The sequence below is a fragment of the Neodiprion lecontei genome, chromosome 5 (genome assembly GCF_021901455.1).
Source record: "Neodiprion lecontei isolate iyNeoLeco1 chromosome 5, iyNeoLeco1.1, whole genome shotgun sequence".
NCBI classification, from domain to species: domain Eukaryota; kingdom Metazoa; phylum Arthropoda; class Insecta; order Hymenoptera; family Diprionidae; genus Neodiprion; species Neodiprion lecontei.
In genome coordinates, this window is record NC_060264.1 from 5265297 (window position 1) to 5292134 (window position 26838).

The following is a 26838-nucleotide window of genomic DNA, read 5'->3' on the forward strand; positions in this document are numbered from 1 at the left end:
TTTTCGCGATTTTCAAAAGTGCTGCAATAAATTCTTTCTGGCACTATTCCGACGTAATTTTGCGAGAGAAATCGATTGGGCGCAGTTCCAATAGGCTGCGATCAACAGATCAAAAGTTACAGCCAAAAAACGAGAACCTGAGTTTTCGCCATTTTTCAGCTGCTGCTTTTTCCTTCGTAATTACTTTCCTGTTGGTCCCACTCTCTTTTCGCCGTGTTTTCTGAGTTCCTGGGGGTCCAATTGGTCGGGAAAGGGTCATACAAATGGATTCTGAGACGAAAAATTTTTCGGTCAAAAAAAAAGGAAGGTTAACCCCTTTGTATTTTTGGCGAAAATTTTCGCGATTTTCAAAAGTGCTGCAATAAATTCTTTCTGGCACTATTCCGACGTAATTTTGCGAGAGAAATCGATTGGGCGCAGTTCCAATAGGCTGCGATCAACAGATCAAAAGTTACAGCCAAAAAACGAGAACCTGAGTTTTCGCCATTTTTCAGCTGCTGCTTTTTCCTTCGTTATTACTTTCCTGTTGGTCCCACGCTCTTTTCGCCGTGTTTTCTGAGTTCCTGGGGGTTCGATTGGTCGGGAAAGGGTCATACAAATGGATTCTAAGACGAAAAATTTTTCGGTCCAAAAAAAAGGAAGGTTAACCCCTTTGTATTTTTGGCGAAAATTTTCGCGATTTTCAAAAGTGCTGCAATAAATTCTTTCTGGCACTATTCCGACGTAATTTTGCGAGAGAAATCGATTGGGCGCAGTTCCAATAGGCTGCGATCAACAGATCAAAAGTTACAGCCAAAAAACGAAAACCTGAGTTTTCGCCATTTTTCAGCAGCTGCTTTTTCCTTCGTAATTACTTTCCTGTTGGTCCCACGCTCTTTTCGCCGTGTTTTCTGAGTTCCTGGGGGTCCAATTGGTCGGGAAAGGGTCATACAAATGGATTCTGAGACAGAAAATTTTTCGCTCAAAAAAAAAGGAAGGTTAACCCCTTTGTATTTTTAGCGAAAATTTTCGCGATTTTCAAAACTGCTGGAATTAATTCTTTCTGGCACTATTCCGACGTAATTTTGCGAGAGAAACTGATTGTGCGCAGTTCCAATAGGCTGCGATCAACAGATCAAAAGTTACAGCCAAAAAACGAGAACCTGAGTTTTCGCCATTTTTCAGCAGCTGCTTTTTCCTACGTAATTACTTTCCTGTTGGTCCCACGCTCTTTTTGCCGTGTTTTCTGAGTTCCTGGGGGTCCAATTGTTCGGGAAAGGGTCATACAAATGGATTCTGAGACGAAAAATTTTTTGGTCAAAAAAAAAGGAAGGTTAACCCCTTTGTATTTTTGGCGAAAATTTTCGCGATTTTCAAAAGTGCTGCAATAAATTCTTTCTGGCACTATTCCGACGTAATTTTGCGAGAGAAATCGATTGGGCGCAGTTCCAATAGGCTGCGATCAACAGATCAAAAGTTACAGCCAAAAAACGAGAACCTGAGTTTTCGCCATTTTTCAGCTGCTGCTTTTTCCTTCGTTATTACTTTCCTGTTGGTCCCACGCTCTTTTCGCCGTGTTATCTGAGTTCCTGGGGGTCCAATTGGTCGGGAAAGGGTCATACAAATGGATTCTGAGACGAAAAATTTTTCGGTCAAAAAAAAAGGAAGGTTAACCCCTTTGTATTTTTGGCGAAAATTTTCGCGAATTTCAAAAGTGCTGGAATTAATTCTTTCTGGCACTATTCCGACGTAATTTTGCGAGAGAAATCGATTGGGCGCAGTTCCAATAGGCTGCGATCAACAGATCAAAAGTTACAGCCAAAAAACGAGAACCTGAGTTTTCGCCATTTTTCAGCAGCTGCTTTTTCCTACGTAATTACTTTCCTGTTGGTCCCACGCTCTTTTTGCCGTGTTTTCTGAGTTCCTGGGGGTCCAATTGGTCGGGAAAGGGTCACACAAATGGATTCTGAGACGAAAAATTTTTCGGTCAAAAAAAAAGGAAGGTTAACCCCTTTGTATTTTTGGCGAAAATTTTCGCGATTTTCAAAAGTGCTGGAATAAATTCTTTCTGGCACTATTCCGACGTAATTTTGCGAGAGAAATCGATCCGGCGCAGTTCCAATAGGCTGCGATCAACAGATCAAAAGTTACAGCCAAAAAACGAGAACCTGAGTTTTCGCCATTTTTCAGCAGCTGCTTTTTCCTCCGTCATTACTTTCCTGTTGGTCCCACGCTCTTATCGCCGTGTTTTCTGAGTTCCTGGGGGTCCAATTGGTCGGGAAAGGGTCATACAAATGGGTTCTGAGACGAAAAATTTTTCGGTCAAAAAAAAAGGAAGGTTAACCCCTTTGTATTTTTGGCGAAAATTTTCGCGATTTTCAAAAGTGCTGGAATAAATTCTTTCTGGCACTATTCCGTCGTAATTTTGCGAGAGAAATCGATTGGTCGCAGTTCCAATAGGCTGCGATCAACAGATCAAAAGTTACAGCCAAAAAACGAGAACCTGAGTTTTCGCCATTTTTCAGCAGCTGCTTTTTCCTTCGTAATTACTTTCCTGTTGGTCCCACGCTCTTTTCGCCGTGTTTTCTGAGTTCCTGGGGGTCCAATTGGTCGGGAAAGGGTCATACAAATGGATTCTGAGACGAAAAATTTTTCGGTCAAAAAAAAAGGAAGGTTAACCCCTTTGTATTTTTGGCGAAAATTTTCGCGATTTTCAAAAGTGCTGCAATAAATTCTTTCTGGCACTATTCCGACGTAATTTTGCGAGAGAAATCGATTGGGCGCAGTTCCAATAGGCTGCGATCAACAGATCAAAAGTTACAGCCAAAAAACGAGAACCTGAGTTTTCGCCATTTTTCAGCTGCTGCTTTTTCCTTCGTAATTACTTTCCTGTTGGTCCCACTCTCTTTTCGCCGTGTTTTCTGAGTTCCTGGGGGTCCAATTGGTCGGGAAAGGGTCATACAAATGGATTCTGAGACGAAAAATTTTTCGGTCAAAAAAAAAGGAAGGTTAACCCCTTTGTATTTTTGGCGAAAATTTTCGCGATTTTCAAAAGTGCTGCAATAAATTCTTTCTGGCACTATTCCGACGTAATTTTGCGAGAGAAATCGATTGGGCGCAGTTCCAATAGGCTGCGATCAACAGATCAAAAGTTACAGCCAAAAAACGAGAACCTGAGTTTTCGCCATTTTTCAGCAGCTGCTTTTTCCTACGTAATTACTTTCCTGTTGGTCCCACGCTCTTTTTGCCGTGTTTTCTGAGTTCCTGGGGGTCCAATTGGTCGGGAATGGGTCATACAAATGGATTCTGAGACGAAAAATTTTTCGGTCAAAAAAAAAGGAAGGTTAACCCCTTTGTATTTTTGGCGAAAATTTTCGCGATTTTCAAAAGTGCTGCAATAAATTCTTTCTGGCACTATTCCGACGTAATTTTGCGAGAGAAATCGATTGGGCGCAGTTCCAATAGGCTGCGATCAACAGATCAAAAGTTACAGCCAAAAAACGAGAACCTGAGTTTTCGCCATTTTTCAGCTGCTGCTTTTTCCTTCGTAATTACTTTCCTGTTGGTCCCACTCTCTTTTCGCCGTGTTTTCTGAGTTCCTGGGGGTCCAATTGGTCGGGAAAGGGTCATACAAATGGATTCTGAGACGAAAAATTTTTCGGTCAAAAAAAAAGGAAGGTTAACCCCTTTGTATTTTTGGCGAAAATTTTCGCGATTTTCAAAAGTGCTGCAATAAATTCTTTCTGGCACTATTCCGACGTAATTTTGCGAGAGAAATCGATTGGGCGCAGTTCCAATAGGCTGCGATCAACAGATCAAAAGTTACAGCCAAAAAACGAGAACCTGAGTTTTCGCCATTTTTCAGCTGCTGCTTTTTCCTTCGTAATTACTTTCCTGTTGGTCCCACTCTCTTTTCGCCGTGTTTTCTGAGTTCCTGGGGGTCCAATTGGTCGGGAAAGGGTCATACAAATGGATTCTGAGACGAAAAATTTTTCGGTCAAAAAAAAAGGAAGGTTAACCCCTTTGTATTTTTGGCGAAAATTTTCGCGATTTTCAAAAGTGCTGCAATAAATTCTTTCTGGCACTATTCCGACGTAATTTTGCGAGAGAAATCGATTGGGCGCAGTTCCAATAGGCTGCGATCAACAGATCAAAAGTTACAGCCAAAAAACGAGAACCTGAGTTTTCGCCATTTTTCAGCAGCTGCTTTTTCCTACGTAATTACTTTCCTGTTGGTCCCACGCTCTTTTTGCCGTGTTTTCTGAGTTCCTGGGGGTCCAATTGGTCGGGAATGGGTCATACAAATGGATTCTGAGACGAAAAATTTTTCGGTCAAAAAAAAAGGAAGGTTAACCCCTTTGTATTTTTGGCGAAAATTTTCGCGATTTTCAAAAGTGCTGCAATAAATTCTTTCTGGCACTATTCCGACGTAATTTTGCGAGAGAAATCGATTGGGCGCAGTTCCAATAGGCTGCGATCAACAGATCAAAAGTTACAGCCAAAAAACGAGAACCTGAGTTTTCGCCATTTTTCAGCTGCTGCTTTTTCCTTCGTAATTACTTTCCTGTTGGTCCCACTCTCTTTTCGCCGTGTTTTCTGAGTTCCTGGGGGTCCAATTGGTCGGGAAAGGGTCATACAAATGGATTCTGAGACGAAAAATTTTTCGGTCAAAAAAAAAGGAAGGTTAACCCCTTTGTATTTTTGGCGAAAATTTTCGCGATTTTCAAAAGTGCTGCAATAAATTCTTTCTGGCACTATTCCGACGTAATTTTGCGAGAGAAATCGATTGGGCGCAGTTCCAATAGGCTGCGATCAACAGATCAAAAGTTACAGCCAAAAAACGAGAACCTGAGTTTTCGCCATTTTTCAGCAGCTGCTTTTTCCTTCGTAACTACTTTCCTGTTGGTCCCACGCTCTTTTCGCCGTGTTTTCTGAGTTCCTGGGGGTCCAATTGGTCGGGAAAGGGTCATACAAATGGATTTTGAGACGAAAAATTTTTCGGTCAAAAAAAAAGGAAGGTTAACCCCTTTGTATTTTTGGCGAAAATTTTCGCGATTTTCAAAAGTGCTGGAATAAATTCTTTCTGGCACTATTCCGACGTAATTTTGTGAGAGAAATCGATTGGGCGTAGTCTCATTACGCTGCGAGCTGCGTGACAGGAATTTTTACGTCGAAAAATGCGGAAATTTTTCATTACGTCACGAGCAGTTGGACCTTCGCTGTTGTATATGTTTCTTTAGCAATTCTTCTGGTTTGATCAGAACTCTAGAATCGCTCAATAATAAGAATTTTGCTCTGGAAGCAGCGTATCAAAAGTTACGACCGAACCTTATAATATCACTGACTGTTTCTTGAAAAGGTGGGGAAGAAAAATCACACAATCATAACTCAACGTTTAGGTTTTTTATATTTTTCTCCAATTTTAGTACAAGTGTTTGAGTTAGAGTGTGTAGTTATCATAAGTTAACAAATACAATTAGAGTAAACGACAAAGACATAAGCAAAAACATGTTTGAATATGACACAACAATTCTAATTATTATGTGAGGAAATAGGTGTAGTCTATAATGTCTTATGTTAGGCAGGATAAGAATAACATCATATTACGTAGTTATTATTATAATCTTAATGTAGAGCATAAGTTTTGTCATGTGAACAGGTGCAACACACTTTTGACATGTTGTGAAGTATTATGTATGTTATTGTATTGTCTTCATCTCATGTAACATCAATTAAAATGAGTAAAAACCAATTTTCAACGCATTTTCTTTATACTTCCTCAACTGTTGGACGTTTGCTTTTTTTAGAGCACTTTCTGGCACTCCTCCTCGAGATCCAATTAGTCTACAAAAGATTATTCAAATCGATTTTGAGATGAACATCTTTCAGCGCTTAAAATACAGAACAATCACGCCTAATTCCATTGTATTTTTTCATTCGAAAATTTGCAGTTTTTCACAAATGATGAATTTCACTTTGCCGAGGCACGTGCCTAAGCCCAGCGTTTTGACCGAGCCAAAGCGGAGCCGACGTCTCGTAATACGGATTTAAAACATCATTCAAGACATGTTTAGTTTATGGATATTACATCATTTTTTCCGCTTTTGGCAAGAAGACGTCAAAAAATCTAAATTCAGGTATCTTTGCCAATATAACCGAGACCGGAGATGAATGTTTACTTTGAAAACTGCACAAAAAATTACGGATTAAACACTTTCTACCGTATTTTTGGTATTTACTATGTATAGTGTTTATACTTTACCGATCGGAAACAGACGACACAAAGCTAATCTTTCATGCGTGTGCCGAAAAAATAAATTCATTGAAACGCTAGATCTACATAATTTTACGTGAGGAAATAATCGCTTACAGTTTATAGTCGCTGCGAGCAGCAGAACAAAAGTGATAGATTGGCCAGCAAATATTTCTCCCCATATTCTCAGCTGTCAGTCGTTCGTCCGTTTAAGTACCCTTTTCAAACCCCTCGAGGTCCAATTAGTCAAGAGAGGTTGAAGAAAAAAAATTTCCTCTAAAATCGGCTAAAAAGAAAGGTCAATTACTTTGGATTTCTTAAGTTTTAACTTGCTATGCCCAGTGAATGAAATCTTACATCCAAAAAATGTCAAATTCTTTTTATGTAGCGACAGAAATTCCCAATGCCTCTTAAGTGGAAACTTATTTTCGAAATTCAGTTTGAATAACTTCTTACGTATTTGTCGCCCAATGTTCACTTCTCAACAGGACTTTTTTATTTCTCGAGGCCCATATTTTGGTACTCTCGTCTACCTCTTATTCGCAATCCATCAAGGCACGATTCCGATGGTCTGACGTGGGTCTAAAATCCGCATAGTTTCGCTTCAAGTACACTGAAATAAACGCTTGTGCGGGGAAATGATCGGTTGACTTCATTACACCGTTCAACCTGAACGAAGTTTCTTTGTATTCGTTCAAAGAACCCATTATTTATCTTTTCCGAGTATGAACAGACACATCAATTGTTTTGATCATGTATGTAACACGGCTTATGCTCAATGTCTTTCATCCTATTTTTATTCGATGGTTTTACTGTAGAAAATGATACGGATTTCCGAAAAAATTAAGGATGCATTACCGTAGCTGGAGTGTCATCATCATCTGGCTTCAGGTAATCTGTACAGGCCATTAACTTCTGCACCAAACGTACTGACCAGCGATTTTTCACGCATAAGGTAACCTCAGCAGCGTATCAAATCCAATTAGCACCGGAATTGGAGTACGTGTCAAGTAACCTTGGACCAGATGAATGTGTACTATTTTACAAATTGCTACAAGGGAAAAAGCAGCGGGTCATTGAAAACCATATTGTATGTCTATAGTCACTAATTAGCCATGCGGATTTCACTGGATAACATCATCTGACTACCTTCTTCTGCCGTATCCTCAGCGACGTGCCGATTCTTCTCGGAGCTCAAGATTTCGGAGAAAATTCGATTGCGAACATTTATTAATATCTTGGCTTGAAAACCCTCAAAACCTATCCGAGAAGGCTCATCACCGCGTTGAGTTAGCGCTGAAGGAAATCGGTAGGAATGATTTGGCCTACTGGCTTGGACGCAACCAGTTTATTCACCAGAGTCAGTTGACTAGGGCGGAGAATTACATGCGAGGAAGCACGGCGTACGTTCATGTATAAAAAAAAACTGTTCTTCTGATATTTGCTAGTCCAATTTTCTGCAGTTGTTATTAAGGGGTGATAATTTGTTTCTCAGAGTACTTCGCAAGGACGATGAAAACTCCATTAGAGTCGAACCTGCGAGACCAGCCTTGGATGAAACTGGTTCAGATGGTATTCCACCACAAACCGTTTTCCAGAAGCTGATGATTACGATCGTTATGGTCATATCGATGACCACACTTTGCCTTTGTTGCTATAAGTTCTTGTACGCGAGAATGCGAGGCGGACATTTTACTAATTTCCGGTACACAATCCTGGAGCCCACACGATTTAACGATCGAGTAATGTAGTTTGAGAAAATTTCCACTCGATTGCATCAGCCTATCGATTGCCGCTCATTTTTCTAAGTCAATCCACGGACTCATTCGTCGCTTCAGGCAAGAGTTTGACGAAGAATCCTGGCTACGACAGGACCGACAATGCGGAGGAGGTTCCAGATCCTGTTTCGCCGCACTCGCTGACTCCGATCGTTCCTTCTGGAATTCTTTTAGAGGTGGCTTAGGTTTGAGACAGATTTCGCCGATCGAATATTTGAAAAAGAAATTTGAAACACACAACGATCATTCCAGAGACCAACGACGCCGCGAATTTCGGCAGCTGATGGCACGATTGCAAGTGAGTTCGAATTATTCGGTCAAGTCATATAGATTTCATTGTAATTCAGCCACCAAGGAGCTACATCCCAACTCGTTTTTGCAGAAAACTTGTCCTACTCAAAGGAAGATAATTCATTTGAGTAGGAAGGAGCAACACCTTCTGAAGTCTCTAACCGACGCTGAAAAAGATCTACTTCCTACGACAGATTCGGACTTCAAGTTTCTGGTAGCCTCTGATCGTGAAAAGAGAAAACTTCTGGCTTACGAGGGTCGTCGGGAATTCCTGATCGATCTTAGAAAGAGGCTGGAGAAAATTGGACCGGACAATCACAGAAATATAACATTAAATGAGGCACAGAGGAAATTGATAAGGAAGTTATCCCCGTCGGAGAGACTATTACTTCCGGTTACGGACAGGGATTTGGAGCTTATGGTTAGCGATCCGTTGGAAAAGCGGCAGGTTATAATGAAGCAAATGACGTCAAGGTTCGAGGAGATTTCTCACGAGGATAGAAAGTATTTGGAGCTTGATTGCGGGGAGAAGAAATTCTTGAAAGAGATCGATGACAAGGAAAAGAAAAAACTAGGGATAACTGATTCGGAATACAAATTCCTCGTGGCATCAAAATCCCAAAGAAATTTGTTACAGCAACGGCTGGTGCCCCGCGAAAGAAATCGACGGATAAAAGAGATCGAAAAAAAGCTTACTCAAGTGAACTGCGACATTTCACGTTTGGATTTGTCGAAGACCGAGCGAAGCTTTTTTCTCAGCTTAACTCCGTTTGAGCTGGCTCAACTGGGTTTGACTGAAGACCACGTAAGGTTTTACACAGCCTCCGATTGCGAGAGGCAAGTGATGTGGCCCTCGCCCTCGCAGCATCGAAATATGCGGATAATCACGCTGCAAACAAAGTTATCAAAGCTACCATGGAAGGAATGTAGCCCAAGATTGAGTTCCTCGGAATACAAATTGTTGGCAAGTTTGACCCCACGGGAGCAGGATAAACTTCACATATCAATTTCCGAGAAGAATTTCATCCTCTCGACCGATTGCGATAAGGAGCTTATCCAGAGGCAAAAAAATATCGAGAAGCTCCAGGGGAAAATTCGAGATTTCAACACGGTGATGATGACGGAAAGCGAGAGGTGTCTCATCCTGTCGTTATCACCGTCGGAAATGCAGATGCTGAACATGGACTCAACGAACAAGTCATCACTGACTGCTGAAAAGTCGGATAGACTACGACACCGTGAAGCTGCAACCGATGAATTGGATTTGGTATTATCGAAAGATAAAATCGACGCCGATTGTCAGACCGATTTGACCAAACCCGAACAAACCCTACCGAGCTGTCTGACGTCCTCAGAAATCACGACGATGACGATATGCGCATCCCGAGCAGATCTTCTGCCCTACGACGACTCGGTAAATGACCAACACCAAAGGATGACGAGACTGGAAATGATAAAAGATAAAATACACTCCAAGGGTATCTCCAATGTTCGATTAACAAACTCGGAACGAGAGCTGATGGAATCGCTAACAAATTCGGAAATAGATTCCGTGCACCTGACGCCGTCCCAAGTGTCCTTCCTAATTGGCAAGGAATCGGATTGCCATGCTCAACAGGCGGAGTTCCAGTGTCGCGAAAGTTTGGACGAGCATTGCGAATCGTTGAAAGACGTCCAGGTCAACACTTCGCCGCAAGTCTGCAACCAGGAAACCAGTAACAGCGGTTCCGAAGCGAATTCCGATCAGAAACACGTTGTCGAGTCCCAGAAGCCGATTGAACAACACGATACGCAGGGTAAAAGCAACGCCTGCGAAGGCGATGCACCAGCTCCCTTGCACCGAGAATCAACGGACGACTCGGAGCTGAGTGAAAGCTATGACGAGCTGGGAATGCTGTTCTCGCAACAGATGAAGCAGCAGGCTCGACCCTGTCAACGGAAGTATTGCTTGTTGGGAAGACACTTGAAGAGGGGAATTCAACACGACGAACAACAGTGTCAAATCAGGCATCACTGCTGCCGAGGCTATCCTAGCGATCAACGACCTTCGTGTAGCAGCGATAATGTCTGCAAAGACACCTACGATGAGTTGGAACTAATGCAGGCGGCTTCTTACGAGAAAAAACAGCTCAATTCGTCGATGTTCGAGAGGAGGAAACAGTTTTTGGGTCAGCCGTGCCAAAAATGCACTAAAATCCACGACCATCATGCAAATACTAATTGATACTAGACACATCAAAGGTGAAGGCAATGATTTGGTGAACCCGCTGCGCTATTTGATTTGGCATAAGAAGTGAGATTGTTCAGAAAGCTATTTTATCACTGGTTTCACATGTTGTAATTAATTGGAAGCATGAACGTGATAATTAAGTGTACTACACGTATTGTTTAGTTTCATGGAACAAATTGGGTAAGACATTTTCAGAACTGAGCGGAAAAAATGTTGGAAATGAATCATGTGTACTAGCGGTGTGTAACTTTTATACAGAATTTTTATTTCACGTTTACAAGTATATGTGGTTTACTTGACTTCTTTAACCTGAAGACCTGTAAAAACAAAAATAATTCTTTGTTAATGACATTGCTGAATCGTAATTGTTTTGATACTGACACAAGTGTAGGACTTGAGAATTTCAATAAACTTTAAATGTAATAATTGAATTTAGTTATTTAGATTCCATAAAAGAATAAAATCAGTTCACACGACAGGATCATTGATGTGAGTAAAATCTACATTTAAGAAAATAGGCTCAAAGTGTGCCTAGAACAGAATTAACACGGACATAATATAATATTGCCTAAATTACTTACCAGGCGGTAGCGATTGTTTTAGTTTCTCTGCCTTCTCTTTGTCGGTGATGACAAGAGTGTAGAGAAATCTTGAGCAGCGTACCTTGAATTTGACGTTTTCGGCATTCTTCTTTATTTTAACGGCTACATGAAAAAAAATTATATATAAGTACCAGCAAATTACTCTGTGATTAGGTAATATGACACGGTATCATTATTCACTACCAGCAAAAGTAGGGCCGATTTGGCACCTATATTCTGACTGCATGGTTATGTATACACACCCATGTAAACAGAGTCTAGAAACTTCATGAAATATCAAATTTTGTGGTATATAATTAATTGTAACTCACACTTGGCATCCTTCCTCCTGGCTTTGAGAAGGAAGTCCTTAATTTCTTTGATTTCACGTGGCTGTAAAAGAAGAGAAAAAGATACTATAGTAAAATCGATTTTGAGGTTATATCCAAGATACTTGTATCACTGAAATGTATAAATGTCTTGTTTTGAATTCTGTGGAAACAATCAGAATATTCGAATGCCTTTAGGAAGCATTCCACTCTTGAATCACGATAATTTTAGTCGAGCTTATCAATGAAAACAAATCACTTACCATTTTAAGTTTGGTTATGTGTGACACGACGTGAGTGCCTGAAACAGATGTGGAAATAGAATGAGTATAATAAACGAAGTACCGATATTACACACTTGATAAACCAATTAATTATCAGGCAATGATTTTCTGCACAATTTGACTACCAAGACAGTGGGATTGACTTGATAACGATAGATTCTTTACAACCTGACACCGAGTTTCACTCACCGCGACAGATGTTTGCCGGAAGAAAGAACTGAATCCCGCCGTCAACTGTACATACGTATATACTAGTTTCCTCTAATTATTTACTCAGTTCATTGGACATAATCGAATCATAAAACCACTCGTTCGTCTGGAAACATAAAATATATTATTTATATAGGAATTGAGTTATTTCTTCAACGTATTTAGTGATACTTACTTAAATTTTGTACTTGTTATTTAGTTGCTACTTGACTGGCGTATTCTCCTGATTTTGGATCAGTGTTTCAGATCCAATACCATTTACCATTTACTACCACGTGAGCTGCGTTTGCAGTTACCGACCGGTCATTTGTTTTTAATCACATTCTGTCAAACTTGTCAAAGCGTGTGACATGATTTTTTGTGGAAAGGATTTCTAATACCATTCGTGTAACGTGACGACGTTGAAACACATCTAACGATGGGAAAACCCAAGGAGATGAGTACAGACGAGGAAATCAATATTGGTTTGTACACAGTCACTTTTGTAACCTTGTTTTTGGATTAGAGGTTATATTTCGGTCACAAGCTCGCAATAAGAAATTCTTAATGCGTTAAAATAGGCCCCAGAACTTCAATATATTTAGTTTTTAGAAACTCCTACCTTATTTTTTACTTGATACTTCTCGTATTTTATATTTGCTAAAAATATTATCCAACTGAAATTTTTTCTCTAATCATTTAGATACCAGCGATGTATTGCCTCAGAAGAAGCACAAGAAGCATAAACATAGAAAGCACAAGAAACGAAAATTGGCACAAGAAGATATCGATGAACTAATGAATGCTGCTGCACAAGATGCAGACAGGAAAAAAGCCATCAGGCTCAAAGTGAAAAAGGAGGGAGAAAAAATGTTCATAGTGATAAATATTTCAAACTTAATCATATGAATTTTGACAATACCATTTTTTTCTCTTACAGCTAAATATTTGCAAATTAATTGTTGCATGGTTTCAAGAAAAATTTATTGCGCCATACCAAAAGAAAAAAAAATTGTAAAAAGAAACCATTTTCAACAGCAGAATCCTCCTTTAATATCCAAAGAATATAAAAAAAACTCTTTAATTCACTTATGTAAAAATATGAAGTAGAGGACAATTTTTATTTATAAATTGGTAAATTACAGTTCTGTCGACAAGATCAGAGATAAGACAGTCAAGCCACCAATCGTGGCAGTGCCTGGACCAAGCACTTCAACCTCGCCTAAAGCAGCCTCGAAGAAAAAGGTATCTAAAGGTAACAAGGGAAAAGAAAGTGGCACCAGTAGCGAAGAGGAACGTTGGCTCGATGCCATTGAATCTGGAAAGCTTGAGGAAGTCAGTTATTTTCCATAATACAATGTCTCTAACACATAACGATATAGTAATAATAATTTATTCTGTGAACAATTTTCACTCTTCAGGTTGACGATGAATTGAAAAAAATCAAACCTAAGGATCCAAAATTAATGACAGCTCGGCAGCGAGCTATGTTTGAAAGAAAGACCGACACAGAGCCCAGCTCTAGCGTTGAACAATTGATGTCTCTGCCATCTGGCTACAAAGAAAAAGTAATGACTGCTGAAGCAATTCAGAAAGCTGCTCTTAAATCGCAAAAGAGAAAACAACTGGCTGATGAAAAACGTGAGAAAGACAAGGTAAACTAAATTTTAGTAATGCAACAAATCTGGAAATTTGATTAAAAAGTGTATCAGAAACAGGAATTACACTTAAAGCATATATTAGCAGACTGTGTGAAATCAAATAGATAAACTGAGTTGACACTCTGAATTATTTTGGCACATATTTACAGAAAAAAACTATGGAAAGATTACTGAAGAAACAAGAATCTAAAGCTTCGAAAATATTGGGAAAGGGAAAGCCTTCAAGAAGACAAGTTCCACTAGTGAGCTATCGTATAACGCTTGAGGGAAGCTCAATCTCTTTACCCCCCGGGGAAGAGTTCCCTTTGCCTTCGACCCGACAGTGAGTAAAATGAATTTCTACATTAAGGATATTGAGCTGTTTGACTAGAAAATAATTAATTTTTATTTTATTTTACACCTGCTATCTATCTGTAATATTATACAACAAACACATACCCCTTTGCTGCCATTGGAAATAATCTACCCGTATCTAATTTGGATTGCTTATTAAGAATTTGACTTTCGTTTCAATCAGGCGTAATCGATGCGATTGCAAAGATTATTTTCATTTTACCTGTAATTGGTCTTGGGTCAGGGTTGAGTTTTTGAGAGTTGGACTGAACCTTGAGGCAAATTCCTTTTACAATAATGCAGTGAAATGTTCATAGCCACACACAATCATACCTGCGAACTATGATAATTCATAAGTTGTTGTTTTTTTTTTTTTTTATTTTAGAGAACAACCAACGTCGGTTATTCTTTGCGGTGTAAACAGCTGCAAAAATCCGAAGAAATACTCCTGTTCAAAAACGGGAATACCACTCTGCAGTTTAGAATGTTACAAGGCTAATATATCTTCCCACTTACGACTTGTCACCACGTGATGATCAACCATTTAAATTGTTTTCTCATAGTTGCAACTCAGGTACATCAGGTTCTGTTGACAAATAGTGATTAGTGATATTATTAATATCACGTCATTTAAAGCAATTAGACTCGACACCAAGTTGACGGTTTGCGCATAAAGGTAAACTGAATAATTATGGCTGTGCTCATACAGGCTGGCGACAGGTCGGAAGAACATGAAGTTGCCAAGAAATGTTGGTGGGCGTGGCATGGAATTTGATATTGGCTCGAATTTTCGTCACCCTGTTACATAAGACGGGAAATCAGACGAACAAAACCGTCGATAAGATAATAATATTTATAACTTAAGTAACGAAATGAATATTATATTTACATGTATGCAAAAAAATAAGTAAAAACTTCTTTCAACATTTTTATGGTAAATTACAAATTGTGTATATTATCATCCATTGTGAGGTTGTTGTAATAATCAATATTACTAAGTAATATATGTATACTTTTTTGCTTCTTTTATACATGTATACGTAATAATAGTTTATCTAAACATCACATTGGTAAATTATTTCTATACATTAATCCTATAGGTATGTTTTTTTATATTATTTTATAGTTGTATAACTGTTTAATATTATTTTCATGTGTATGGTACAACAATATTTACATAATGAGTTTCTCAATTTTTAAGTGTAATCAAAAATATAAAAGTAAAAATAATATTTCTATTTTAAAAGTCTAATATATATGTATGATACGAATAACGTATGATATTACAGATCAGTTGTGTTGACGAAAAATTACGATTTTCCTTTTCTATTAGCCAATGCAAGAATTATGCTTTGATCTCGAAAAGTTGTTTACTTCTTACCGTAAAGAAATAGAATAACGACGATTATACATAACTATTTGCAGCGAGCACGAACTATTCCGTCCAAAGTATTAAAAATTGAAAAATATTATTCAAATATAAAAGTATTAATTGACGGTTTTGCTTATATTTATTTGTAGATGCATTTGTTATGGCATCAAGTACTGATTGGATAATATCTGAAGCAAAGAGATGTCATTATCACGTTATTAGACTGTGTATTTAAAATAAACCGTAATACTAAAATTTTACTCAATCTATTGCGTACGAAAAGTACATGCATTACAAAATATTACCCAGGTTATAGATAGCTTCATTTTTTTTTTCTTTGATAAATACAAGTCGTTTACAAGCATTGAATATAAAATAATGAATAGCATCGCAATATCAGTTACTTGTAAGGGCAAACGTAATATCATTTGAGTCCCATTCATGTATTCAGTTTGATCGTGAGTAATTATTCACTATATCGTATCAAAGTACCTTTGTTTTTTTTTCCACATATTTATAATAACAATAAGATTTTATTAAAACTAGTAAAATATGAGTCACTTTACAAATCAAATCAAACTTGAACATTTTTTACAAATCTTTTCTTCAACTGGATTTCTGTAATTCCATATACGCAATGAATAGTTTTTATTCCATTGCATTTCAATCGCTTTAATATCAATCACACCGTAACTCAGTTCGCAAAAATTATTTTTGATAGAATATAAGAACAACAAAACACTTGCACTTCTTTCGACACTGGTATAGGATAAACAAGAAAAACAATTTGAAAAAAAAAAAGTATTTTCAATTTGGGAAACCTACAATCCCGGAAAAAAAACCCCAATTATAAACAAACTTTTCACCAGCATATAAAACTGCAAATATTTTTCGGATACTAGTAGTTTTTTTTTCTCCACCCCGAATACTTAGTTTCTAGTATACGCAGAAAAATTGAAAATAAAATGATGATGCATCGATTAATTTTTCCTCTTATATACAATAGTGTCTATTATCGACTCAAATTTGTGCTGTTTAAAGGTGTGACAGTGTAGTAATGGCGATATATTGTCATGGTAACATTTCAATAGGATTAAGAAAATAGAATAAATTTACCATAGATAGTGAAAATGACTGCAAAAATTAATTATGTATTCATGATGTATAATTGCAGAGTAAAAAAAAAATAAAAAAATTGTTGAAAAATTTGTGCCGTTGTGCAAAAAAAAGAAAAAATTCAGCTTTCAGAGAGATTCTAATGCAAATATAGATTTGTCATTCATCGAGGATGATTCTATAAGATAAGGATTTTGAAATTGAAATTCGCTTGCAGACTTCTATTATTAACGATATTCGTGGAATGTCACAGCGGTTCGGTACGAATGAAGGTGAAACGGACGAGCGGCATGTCATGAAAACAAGTTATTAGGTATCGACTACATTTACATATATCTTGATAAATTATCTATGCTGACTGTATTTGTGAAGAATATTATCAATTGGTATAATACAAAGGTAAAAGAGAGAGAGACAAAGAGAGCGAGCACGAGAAAAAATGAAGGAAAAACCATTACATATTTGATATTTGGAGAAGTTTCGCGAACATTTTTATCTTGTGACGGAATACCTAAACATCCATACGGTCTGTATTATTTTGCTACTACAAGATTGTACCATAGTAAATAAATTTTCGTTGGACTTGTATTATTTGTACTAGATAAAAGCCATCGACGGAAAGATTATAATTCACGGGTCGAGAAATTTGACACGTATGTCAAGTGTTCATTATAATAATGATTGAAAAACTATATAAATATATATAAGTTTATACCGAAAATTTTTATAAACTTTTTTTTCTTTTTTCTCTAATACTTATAATAGCACCGAAATATATTTAACTTGTGCATATGGTCAGTCTTTGTTTGAAGACCAAATAATTACATTAATAATTTGATTCCTGGTCGTTCTTTATAATCTTAATTAATGAACTGCGATTTGATTTCTTTTAACAGAACCAAAACTACAATGTTTTCAAATGGAAATGACAAATACTTTTTTTCGTAACGGAATTGGTACGAAAATATGAATCGATAATAAAAAAAAAAAAAAAAAAAAACTTCTCTAACTTTCATCACAGTAAAAATTAAATCGAAGTAATGTGCAACATGCGAGACGTATTAAAGATATAAGACTATGCCTACATCGAGTAGTGGCGTTCGCACTGTGGAAATAAATAATACGAAATTAGAGAATAGGTAATAACATCATGAACTATTTACAATGATTGAAGGAAGAAAAAAGAAGAAAAGAAAAATTAGGCAATAATATTCACTACCGCTTATTAACAGAAATCAACTAAATTCAACCTTGTCATTATTTCTAGCTATTCGTATAGCCCTGATGAAAAATAAAAATAAATATGTCACTGTAAATGTTTTGACGTAAAAAAAAAAAATCGTAAAAGTAATGAAACTATCAAGAGGAATATTTTTTTCCATACAATTGCCTAATTACAGTTCCAATTCCTCAGCAGTACGGGACAATCGGTGATTGTCGATCCGTCGTCGTTGACTACGTCGAACGGCATCGGCTCTGCGATAAGGTTCCGAGCGAAGACCAAGCAGAATGTCTTCCAGTGCTCCATTGTAGACTTCGTCTTGTTGGAGCAATTTCTTTTCTTGAACCAGTCGCGTCTTATTTTTCAGTTCATTTATCACAGCGTCCTGTTGCACAAAATAATAATGCATACATACTCAGTGACAGCAGTACTTTACATGATGAAAAATTCTCACTGGAAAACTTACGACAATTTTAGTATGCAACAGCTGTCGGGTGTGAATTAACATTATTTTTGAACCTTTGGAACCTTGACAAGTTTTGTTTACATGAAGGGAATTGCCAGTAGTATACCACTGTTTACATTTTTCATCAAAATATTGGTTCAAATTAACATGGATTGCCACAACAAAGGAATAGGTACGATGCAACAAAATTGATACGGCGAATGATCCAAAGGAAATTTTTTACGTAAAAGAAATGATTATACATAAATAACAGGATGAATTAACGATACACAGATATATTTCCAATTTGTGTGAAATGATATATACTAACTGTGAAATATGTTTGTACGAAATTTCACAAAAAAAAAAAAAAAAAAAAAAAAAAAAAAAAAAAAAAAAAAAAAAAAAAAAAAAAAAAAAAGCAATTTCAAGAAATGAAGATTTTCTCTCTCAAGCAACATCAATGCAATATACATTCGTATCCATAATATCGTACGTAAATATTACATGCCATTATAATATCCATGTGGTTTATATCGTAGCCATTAATATACTAAAATCGAAGATCTTAGTATATTTCTTAGAACTTTAAAGAGAACAGACCAATTGTTGAGAACGCTTTTTGCTCCCCTCTATTTGCAATCGTAATTAATATTCTGATAGTAAGCGTAACGTATAAGTAGTCGAACCAATTGATTCTCGCAACTGAAAATTTCAGTGGAAAGATTTACATGATTTTTTTTTCTTGCTTTTAACGGTAGATAAACGCAGTCGTATGTTATAATACTAATAAGTAATAGAGCTGTCAAACAATTCCATTCTTAATGCAAGTTATTAAGGACATAAATTTTTTTGATGCATCAATCAAGTCCATAGAAATATATGACAACGACAATAATAATGGTGCACATACGAATGTTTGAAATTAACATAATATGTATGAAACGAGTTTGTAAGCAGGGTATATAATAATATTTGTTGATTAGGGAAAAAAATAAATAAAATGCAATGAGTGTGGTATTAAAAGGTGGCGGCAAAGTGATCTTAGGGAGGAAGAGTGAGCAAGGCCAGACTTACATGTTGTGAATCGTTTTCTACTTTGCTACGTTCTGAGCTCCAGTTCATTAAGATGACGGTGTAACAGACTCTTGTTCGAGTTACAGCAAAATTTCGGTGACTTTAAATCCGAATAAATATGTAACAAATAAGAAAAAAAGATGTTCATGATAAAAAATAATGTGTACATGTTAATTGGTCAATAGAAAGTTCTGTCTACTTAGGGAAAAAAAAAAAAACCACACTTGTAACAATCATCTTCGTTGAGAACAATTATCGTTAATAACAAAATATCGATGATTGTCGAAAGTTGTGTTTCATGCCAGCTCACAACATGCAACAATCTAGTATATCTTGTAATCTTTCATCAATTACGTAAAGAATCACCTTTGTTCAATCCAACTGTGACTTGCAATATCATTACTTTTACTCAATTTCTTTTAATGACAATTTAGTACCTCATATATCCGTCATGGTAAATATTACGATTCAATGTATTTCAATGTACGAATGAATGAATTTTCGGGATAATAAGCGGTGATGATGACGATGCGTATGATCTCACAATAAATATAGCAATAATTTAGATTTATACATCATTAATTAGTCTTTAATATGATCAGCCCGAGGAAGCATGTTTGTGAAAGGCTTGCAATTGATATGCACGTTACATAGAATGATAAAATTTTATGTGTTGTATCAAAAGGAATGATTAAAAACCTGCCTTGGCTTGGGTATGATTTAATATTATTACATGCAGCACGATATTAATACGTACGTAAGAGAAATGTTAGTAACAGTAGATCGCAAGACCAAAGCATTGATGCTGAGAGGAAATATAGACTGCTTTAGTTAAGTCCAAAAGCTTTTGCAAAGAGCGTTGTCTCTCAGTGAGAGAAGATATACACGGGTCAGATAATATATGAATACACCGTATGATGAATTCAGCGTTTTTTTCACATTTATAATTTTGTTATTTGAAGCGGAACATACCTGCTGTTTCTTTTGATTCAACTTGTTTCTCTTAAAAACTTCTTCAGACGTATTCAAGGCTTCTGCCGCAGCAGCCTCCAACCTTCGACGCTGTTCGTTTTCTTGATCCGCAGCCTGTAAACAGTCATTAATTTCCCATGAATTTATCATGGTAACATAAAACTAACGAAAATATGATAATAATTGTTACTTACTTTAAATGCTCTCGCGAATCTGACGAGTAGCGAGAAGAACGTGTTGGCATCGGCCTGCCTTGGACTTTCGCCGAAGAATTCTACACACTCGCGAAACGTTTCGCCGGCCGTACGAGCGTCGAGTTTTAATCTGCGCAATTTTTCCTCGGAATTGCTTAGGAAATCTCGCAATACCGTGTTGTGTTTTTCTTTACCACGTAGCTCGTATTCCTTTCTTACCAAGTCCATACTTTTTTCCAACTCGTGTACGTCGGTTGTGATGTTTTCTATGGATACTAAAAGCAGACCAGCCCTTGATTAATAGCAGTTGGGAAATAAACAATTTCATCAAAGGAAAGTTGATCTTTCTTTTATAATTACCCGTGGCAGCCTTGTCGATGTACATTAATTCAGATTCAAAGTTTATCAGTTCGGGGAACTTCAGCCGTATCGTAGCAACGATGTAGTGCAACAGGCACATACGTTTATCCGTTGATTTAGTATCCAATAAAGTGTCTAAGCTTTGAAGTTTGAATCCGTAAGCCGGACCTCGTTTACTACTGTTCAAATAATTTCCAAAGGCAAGAATTATTTCCAACACAGCCCTCAACTTTTTCGAACTCTTTACTGAACTTGACGCGGATATTACAGCGTGAATTTGCGGTGTAATTAGATGCAAATTGTCAAAGAAATTTCCGATATAGTTCATTATTGACAATTTCGTTGATATTCTCTCTACTTTTCCAAGTTGCATCAAGAATTTGTCTTCTTCCGTTAGGAGGTTCACATTCTTCTTTTCGCAAATATATTCACGGTATGCCTTTATCTGAAACGTAATTTATTTCGTTAGTCTCTTTGCAATTATCGGCGGGACTTGTGATTCGATAAAAAAAAAATTTTTAAATAAAAAATATACTTGCCTCTTGATCTGTCGGCACCATCCGTTGAAGTAGCTCTACGTTCTCAAGGGAAAGTACTTTTAAATCAAGACTATTTACAGCCGTGATCACTTTGTCGACTGGCATTTCCATTTTTCTTCGCGATATTGCTGAAAGTAAAATATAATTCACTTGAAGAAATCTAACTCCCATTACTCTCGATTGCTGCGAGAATGATCCACTAAAAAAAAATTAGCAACACTGGCGCAATGGGCGCTTACCAATATTACGCAATCTCGTGTGTTCGAGCAACGATACATTTTCAGGTTTCTTGAATCTCTTGCTCGATTGACTTTGTAGACCGTCGATTTCGCTGTTGCCATTCGAAACCGGTCCACCCATGCCGATTTTAAATCTTTCTTCAAAATCAGAGAAGTCTATACAGTTGTGGAGCCGATCGTCGTCCAGCTCGTTGAAAATAGTACCTCTAACTTGGTTGGGCTTCAAAGCCACCCAGTTGAGCGTTGGAAGTTTGTACTTTGTTTGCACCTGTGTTCGTAAAATGAGAAGAAATACAAATGAATAACCAGATCTCGTTAAACTAAACGAAATCTGCAACGCAAACAAAACAAATTACAGCCCACCTTGCGCTTGATCGTCATTGCTCCGTCCGGCGCTGGCATCATGCCTGCAGGAGGTGGTGGAACCGGAACCGGAGGTGGTGCTTTATGGTCTCCAGGAGAAAAGGGAACCATGGGAGGAGGTGGAGGACAAGGCGGAGGCGGCGGTGGCGGAGGCGCAGCGGCAGGCAGAGGTATTTCAGAAACTTGCGGAGAAGATGCCGGAGCCGAGGTTGACGTGAAAGCATCATCGACAGACGGAGACGTCGAACCATTACCAAGACTAGCAACTGTGAGTACGTTGGAAACAATATGTCGAAAAAATTAATCACTGGAAATATCCCAAGTAATATGAGAAATGACGCAAATCCGCCGAAAAGTTGACAATACTTACTCGTCGACCCTTTGGTTAAGGTTCCAGTCAGCGTTTGAAGTTCGATAATTTTATTCTCAAGGACGCTCTGCCGTCGAGCAGAATCTTGCCGCTGCCTTCTAAGAGCGGCTAATTCCTCCTCCGCTATTCTACGTGCCTCAACAGCATCCGAATACTCTATTTTAGTTGCTCCGAGCTCAGTCTCTAGATCGGCTAGTTTAGCCAGCGACTCACGCTCCAATTCTGCCATCCTGTCATGAGCCTGAATTTTTTTTAAAAAGAAGGCAATCGTTAGTATCCAAGCCATGTGTGATTAATCGGTGGAAGAATCGACGGAAGAGTTGTCAATATTATCGCTAACGAAAGTAAAATTCAGAATTACTCACATGACCGAGCTTGTCCTCTAGTTCTGCAACTTTTTCTAAAGCGGCAGTCTTGGTTTCGCTATCTTCCATGAGTGCAGCTACGTCGAATACATTGTCTAGATAAGCGGAGATTTGAACCTGAAGAAAAAAAAAAACTTTGTCTTTATGAATATTTGTTTATTAAAAGATGAGAAGAATATTTATTTTCATAGTTGTTTGCTGACCTGCAAATCTTCGCTTTCCGTGTGCCTAAGTTTTTCTAAATACTCGTCAAGACCGAGCTTTGTAAATTCGTACTGAAGATGGACCCTGAAGTTCATATCCTCGACAGAGTGAACAACGATGTTAACGAACTGCATACAAGCGACCATGAATTCAATATGAAAGTTATCGTATTGGGTAAAATAAGTCATGAGTGTATTGAATCTTCGTCTTTCGGAGCAGACTTCCTTAAAATTATCGAATGCTGAGAGTATTATTTCGTGACCACCTTTGACCAGACAAATCGCTGCCAAAAGTTCCAACACTAGAGATTTCGTTCTGCAATATAAAATATACAAAATCGTTTCAATATAAAAATCGAACCCCTGCATAAACTAATTACGAGTAACTTTTCCACAGTTATGTACGTACCTCAAGCTTTTGTGTATCAAACTGAGAGCTATACAGTTTATTGCCTCCTTGTGTTGAATTACCATATTAAATCCATACTGCAAAATGAAGATAAAAGTAGATTAGAAAATAGAAATTGCACATGTAACTTGTGACCATTAAAATGTTTCGCTCACTTATACGACAAAACGTTCAAGTACAAACCTTGTTGTTCATAATCGCCCGCATGCAAAGTATGCAAACGTGTATATCGTCCTTCGCTTCTCCCATGTTTAACCGAGCGACGTGTCGCGTCCGACGTTTAACTCCTGGGCTATCTTTAAGATCGTAAAGAGGTGGTCTGAGACACCCATTATTCAGGGTAGAAGTGTCTCCGATGCCTGCTAAAAGAATTTATAATCGTTACGAACAGATTTCTTCGTTAAAAACTTGTTTAATTGCGGTTTTTACACGTATTTTTATTATTTTTTATTTTACCATTACACTTACCACCATGCAACCTCTCTTCGGACTCTGTTCTGGATTCCATCAAACGCTGCTCGTGCCTCATCATCAGTAATCTGAAGCTAAGGTAATCGATGAGAGCATCTAGGCCTTGATTTTCTTCGTCCAAAAATTCTCTCACCCATCTAGACACGTAGGTATGGAATAAGAAAAAGTGACATTAGAACAAATTAAAAGGCGGTATAATTTCACTTAGAATTTTCCTTACAGGTACAACAAGTAATTTCATTCGTCATATTATTGTACTACTCACTCTATGTGATTTGTTCTTAACGAGATCTCCAAATCTCTGAGAACTTGCGTCGACGTTGATTCCCCGACCATTTTTCGCTTCTGAAAGAACGTAAGGAAACGATACGTCTGTGTAATGATTAGTATCCGTCTTACAAGCTTCAGGTTTCTTTCTTTTCTTTTTTCTTTTCAATTCAAAAACTAACAATCTTCTCTCAAATTACGTTAATCAAGCTATAACTCTTTTAAATAATTTTTATTCTCCTATCGTTAATTGTTCACGGATTGAATCGACAACGTAAAATTAATGGACATAGCGTACAACAACTATTGTTCAATCAAACAAACAAATCAAACTAAATGAACAAAAAACAAAAAACATTTATCGTATACGAATACATACTCGATGACTTCGAGAAGCTTTTGGATCCAGGTAAGTTCTCAACTTGGTCAAATAATGGGAGGGTGGATCCTTTGCCTGCACCCTCAACTGTGAACAAAAACGTAAAAAAAAAAAGATAAAAATAGATTATTCGTATGTTCCGACTCCATTCTATCGTCGATATATATATTGGCATAGTTTGCAACAATAAAAGGAAAAAAAAAAAAAAAAAGTAGTACAATTATCTCGATCTCATTATCCATAAAATTTTACAAGTTCTCGAGTATATCCGCTTAAAATATCGCTTAAAAATGTTTGAATTTCACGGTGAAAGAAAAATGGATTGAAATATCTGTAACGCATCATGGATTAAAATTAATTAAGCGCATTGTACGTTAAAGAGTCCTTTGTAGTGTGTTGGGAGGTCGTTAAGAGAGATCGCTTCGATTGCTGCGGCTAGTAAAACCTGGTCGACTGGTGGGTGTAGAGTATACATATAGTATAAGTATAAAAGGAAAGCATTCGGTATCTCCCGCACCTTGTTTCGTCCTCCGCCGCCCACGCGTTAAATCCCATATCCTGGCGCAGCGTTTCGAATATTTCAGTCCATCTCTAAATTAGACAGCGCTGATTTGTGACCGCTAGATTTTCCCCCTTTATTTCCCCGTGGCTTAGTTTTATACTCTCCTTCACGTGTGTTCACCTCACAAGACTACTTTATTTCTACGCATGTATACATGTATATATATATATGTATATGCATACAGTTGTGCATACATGTATACACCTATAAATATCAACGATAAGAGGCTAAGGGCGATCCTGAATAACGTCGCATCCTAGATATATGCATTTATATATACCTCGTTATCCACCTTAATATATTAGAAAGAGGATAGAAACATAAGGAGCGGTCTGAAACTTGGCGAAAGGATCGGTGCTGCAGGGAATTTGCTTTGGAATAAATAGATTTTTTTTCCTCTCTCTCTCTCTGTTACTTAAGACCTCGAAATAATTATAGATATGGTGCTTTTTTTTTTATTAAGATTTTTTACATTATTTCTCACAATATTTACAGATTTATCGGAGTGATGATTTTCCATTCGTGGGGTTAATTGATCAGTGTTGATCAGTACGAAGAAATAAATTTTTCCATATTTAATTTTGGACAAAATGTCTCATTCTAAATAAAAAAAAATAACAATATTTGTATTCGTCAAATAATTCTCCGAGTTGTTACAAAATTCTCTGGCAATACAATTCTCTGACAATAGGTTGGAAAATAAAAGTACGAAATCTAGTTCAAATTTATCACGTGCTCTGACCATAAAACGGTAATAGAAAGTAAAAAATAAAATGTTTAGATTAAATAAAATACCACTAACTGTTACGCAATTAGTGTTTCGGTACAAGGTATGTATAATACATGAACGTATGTACTACTCGAGGTTAATTTATTTCGAACGGTAAAAGAGACGAGTAGAAATATCTAAAGAGAGCGAGAGAGAGAGAGAGAGAGAGAGAGAGAAAAAAAGAGAATTATACATGCACACGAGTTCGTGACGGTTGAAGTCAAAGGTCCCTTCTTTCGTAATATACAAATGTAGTGGGTAGTGGTTGTTTAAATAGCTATACCTACCACCTAGGTTAGCCACAGAGAGCGACGACGATCCGATCAATTGATATTCCGAGGCGAAGAGTGTAGGTCGACATTCTTTCGCTTGAATGAGAGCTCGGGATTCTGTTTGCAGACTGAGATACCGAAGTCTATCTACCAGTATCATCTACACTCTCGATATCTCTTTACATTTATTACACCAACTTTATATTTTATACTAAATTCATGACGCGATATTGTCCATTTATTTAACATAATTATAATTTTTCTTCCAAACTGTTTCTCAAAAAAAGTATTGTACACGTGCTTAAGAAGTACAACGCGATTTCTTACATTCAAAGCACAAACGATCGAATGACAAATTGCCGTCGTTTGATCGATCGATCGATCAGATCGCACATTCTCAAGTATAACCGATCAAGTTTTTTCACCATAGTATAAATTACATCCAGGTATACATAGACTGCACTTTCAGTATCGTCGCATCGTTCTCCGGAAATACCAACATATATAATAATAATAGTTTATATTAATCTGGTTTCCTTTTTTTCGGCTATAAGTGGATATCAAGCCTATAACACGTGTGTGGGTTAAATAACGAAATAAATATTATCACGCATATTATACCAATATGCGATACTTGTAAATAAATTTTAATATTCTCGTCACCATGTATGTACGTAATATTATAACGTCTTTTTAATTTTTCCCCTCTTCTTGGCTCTCGAGTCTTTTTTAATTTTAGTAGCTCGTTATTGTTGTTTTTTTTTTTCATTCTTTTGACAAGCCGTTGTTGTTATTATAATTATTATACACGTACAAGTGTATACCAACGACTCGTTGCCGAACCTTGGCTGAGGGATCGTTTCGTAGAAGTGAAACGAAGACGACGAGGGATCCAGATGAGAGGGATGCTGTGGATTTTTTTGCGGGTGCTCATATATACACTCTCCTCAAACTTCTCTCGTAT

General features: G+C 37.3%; 3 protein-coding genes and 1 long non-coding RNA gene across 12 annotated transcripts in view; 1 reads left to right on the forward strand and 3 right to left on the reverse strand.

The window, feature by feature from the left end:
* Window positions 1-5386: 5386 nt before the first annotated feature.
* On the reverse strand, window positions 5387-9340 carry LOC124294506. Of its 5 annotated transcripts, none has more exons than XR_006904383.1 (4): window positions 7382-9340; window positions 7091-7283; window positions 6350-6901; window positions 5387-5823 (listed from the first exon to the last, which is right to left on the reverse strand). It is a non-coding gene; the product is annotated as an uncharacterized LOC124294506 (long non-coding RNA). The 5 variants fall into 5 exon arrangements; XR_006904386.1 differs by having other exon boundaries at window positions 6350-6518; window positions 6689-6901; window positions 7091-9340; XR_006904384.1 differs by having other exon boundaries at window positions 6350-6518; window positions 6590-6901; window positions 7091-9340.
* A 1435-nt stretch (window positions 9341-10775) lies between these two features.
* Window positions 10776-11974, reverse strand: LOC107217333 (60S ribosomal protein L38). Its single transcript, XM_015654830.2, has 5 exons — window positions 11915-11974; window positions 11705-11742; window positions 11445-11505; window positions 11113-11235; window positions 10776-10848 (listed from the first exon to the last, which is right to left on the reverse strand). The coding sequence occupies exons 2-5, from the start codon at window positions 11705-11707 to the stop codon at window positions 10823-10825; spliced, it is 213 nt and encodes a 70-aa protein (XP_015510316.1). The 5' UTR covers window positions 11708-11742; window positions 11915-11974; the 3' UTR covers window positions 10776-10822.
* Window positions 11975-12193: 219 nt separating this feature from the next.
* LOC107217330 (INO80 complex subunit B) lies at window positions 12194-14973 on the forward strand. 2 transcript variants are annotated; one of them, XM_046739842.1, is made up of 7 exons: window positions 12194-12399; window positions 12618-12786; window positions 13060-13249; window positions 13336-13569; window positions 13725-13897; window positions 14294-14482; window positions 14618-14973. In XM_046739842.1, exons 1-6 carry the CDS (start codon window positions 12354-12356, stop codon window positions 14439-14441), a joined length of 960 nt encoding a protein of 319 aa, XP_046595798.1. In that variant the 5' UTR covers window positions 12194-12353; the 3' UTR covers window positions 14442-14482; window positions 14618-14973. The 2 variants fall into 2 exon arrangements, with proteins under 2 accessions (XP_046595798.1, XP_015510312.1); XM_015654826.2 differs by having other exon boundaries at window positions 14294-14973.
* Window positions 14974-15616: 643 nt separating this feature from the next.
* LOC107217349 (formin-like protein) overlaps window positions 15617-26838 on the reverse strand; it is a 41647-nt gene continuing 30425 nt past the window's right edge. Inside the window, exons 3-18 of one of the 4 annotated variants that reach the window (XM_046739840.1) lie at window positions 24272-24358; window positions 23891-23997; window positions 23623-23762; window positions 23338-23516; window positions 23155-23231; window positions 22746-23061; window positions 22543-22659; window positions 22178-22418; window positions 21808-22073; window positions 21445-21712; window positions 21206-21333; window positions 20667-21111; window positions 20307-20581; window positions 20113-20226; window positions 17781-18003; window positions 15617-17501 (exon numbers count right to left, since the gene is read on the reverse strand). In XM_046739840.1, the coding sequence (XP_046595796.1) occupies window positions 17791-18003; window positions 20113-20226; window positions 20307-20581; window positions 20667-21111; window positions 21206-21333; window positions 21445-21712; window positions 21808-22073; window positions 22178-22418; window positions 22543-22659; window positions 22746-23061; window positions 23155-23231; window positions 23338-23516; window positions 23623-23762; window positions 23891-23997; window positions 24272-24358 (2973 nt within the window). In that variant the 3' untranslated portion in view covers window positions 15617-17501; window positions 17781-17790. Of the gene's footprint in view, window positions 18004-19140; window positions 19241-20112; window positions 20227-20306; window positions 20582-20666; window positions 21112-21205; window positions 21334-21444; window positions 21713-21807; window positions 22074-22177; window positions 22419-22542; window positions 22660-22745; window positions 23062-23154; window positions 23232-23337; window positions 23517-23622; window positions 23763-23890; window positions 23998-24271; window positions 24359-26838 lie in introns of all 4 variants that reach the window. The other 3 variants (XM_046739841.1, XM_015654850.2, XM_046739838.1) reach the window with 3 other exon arrangements.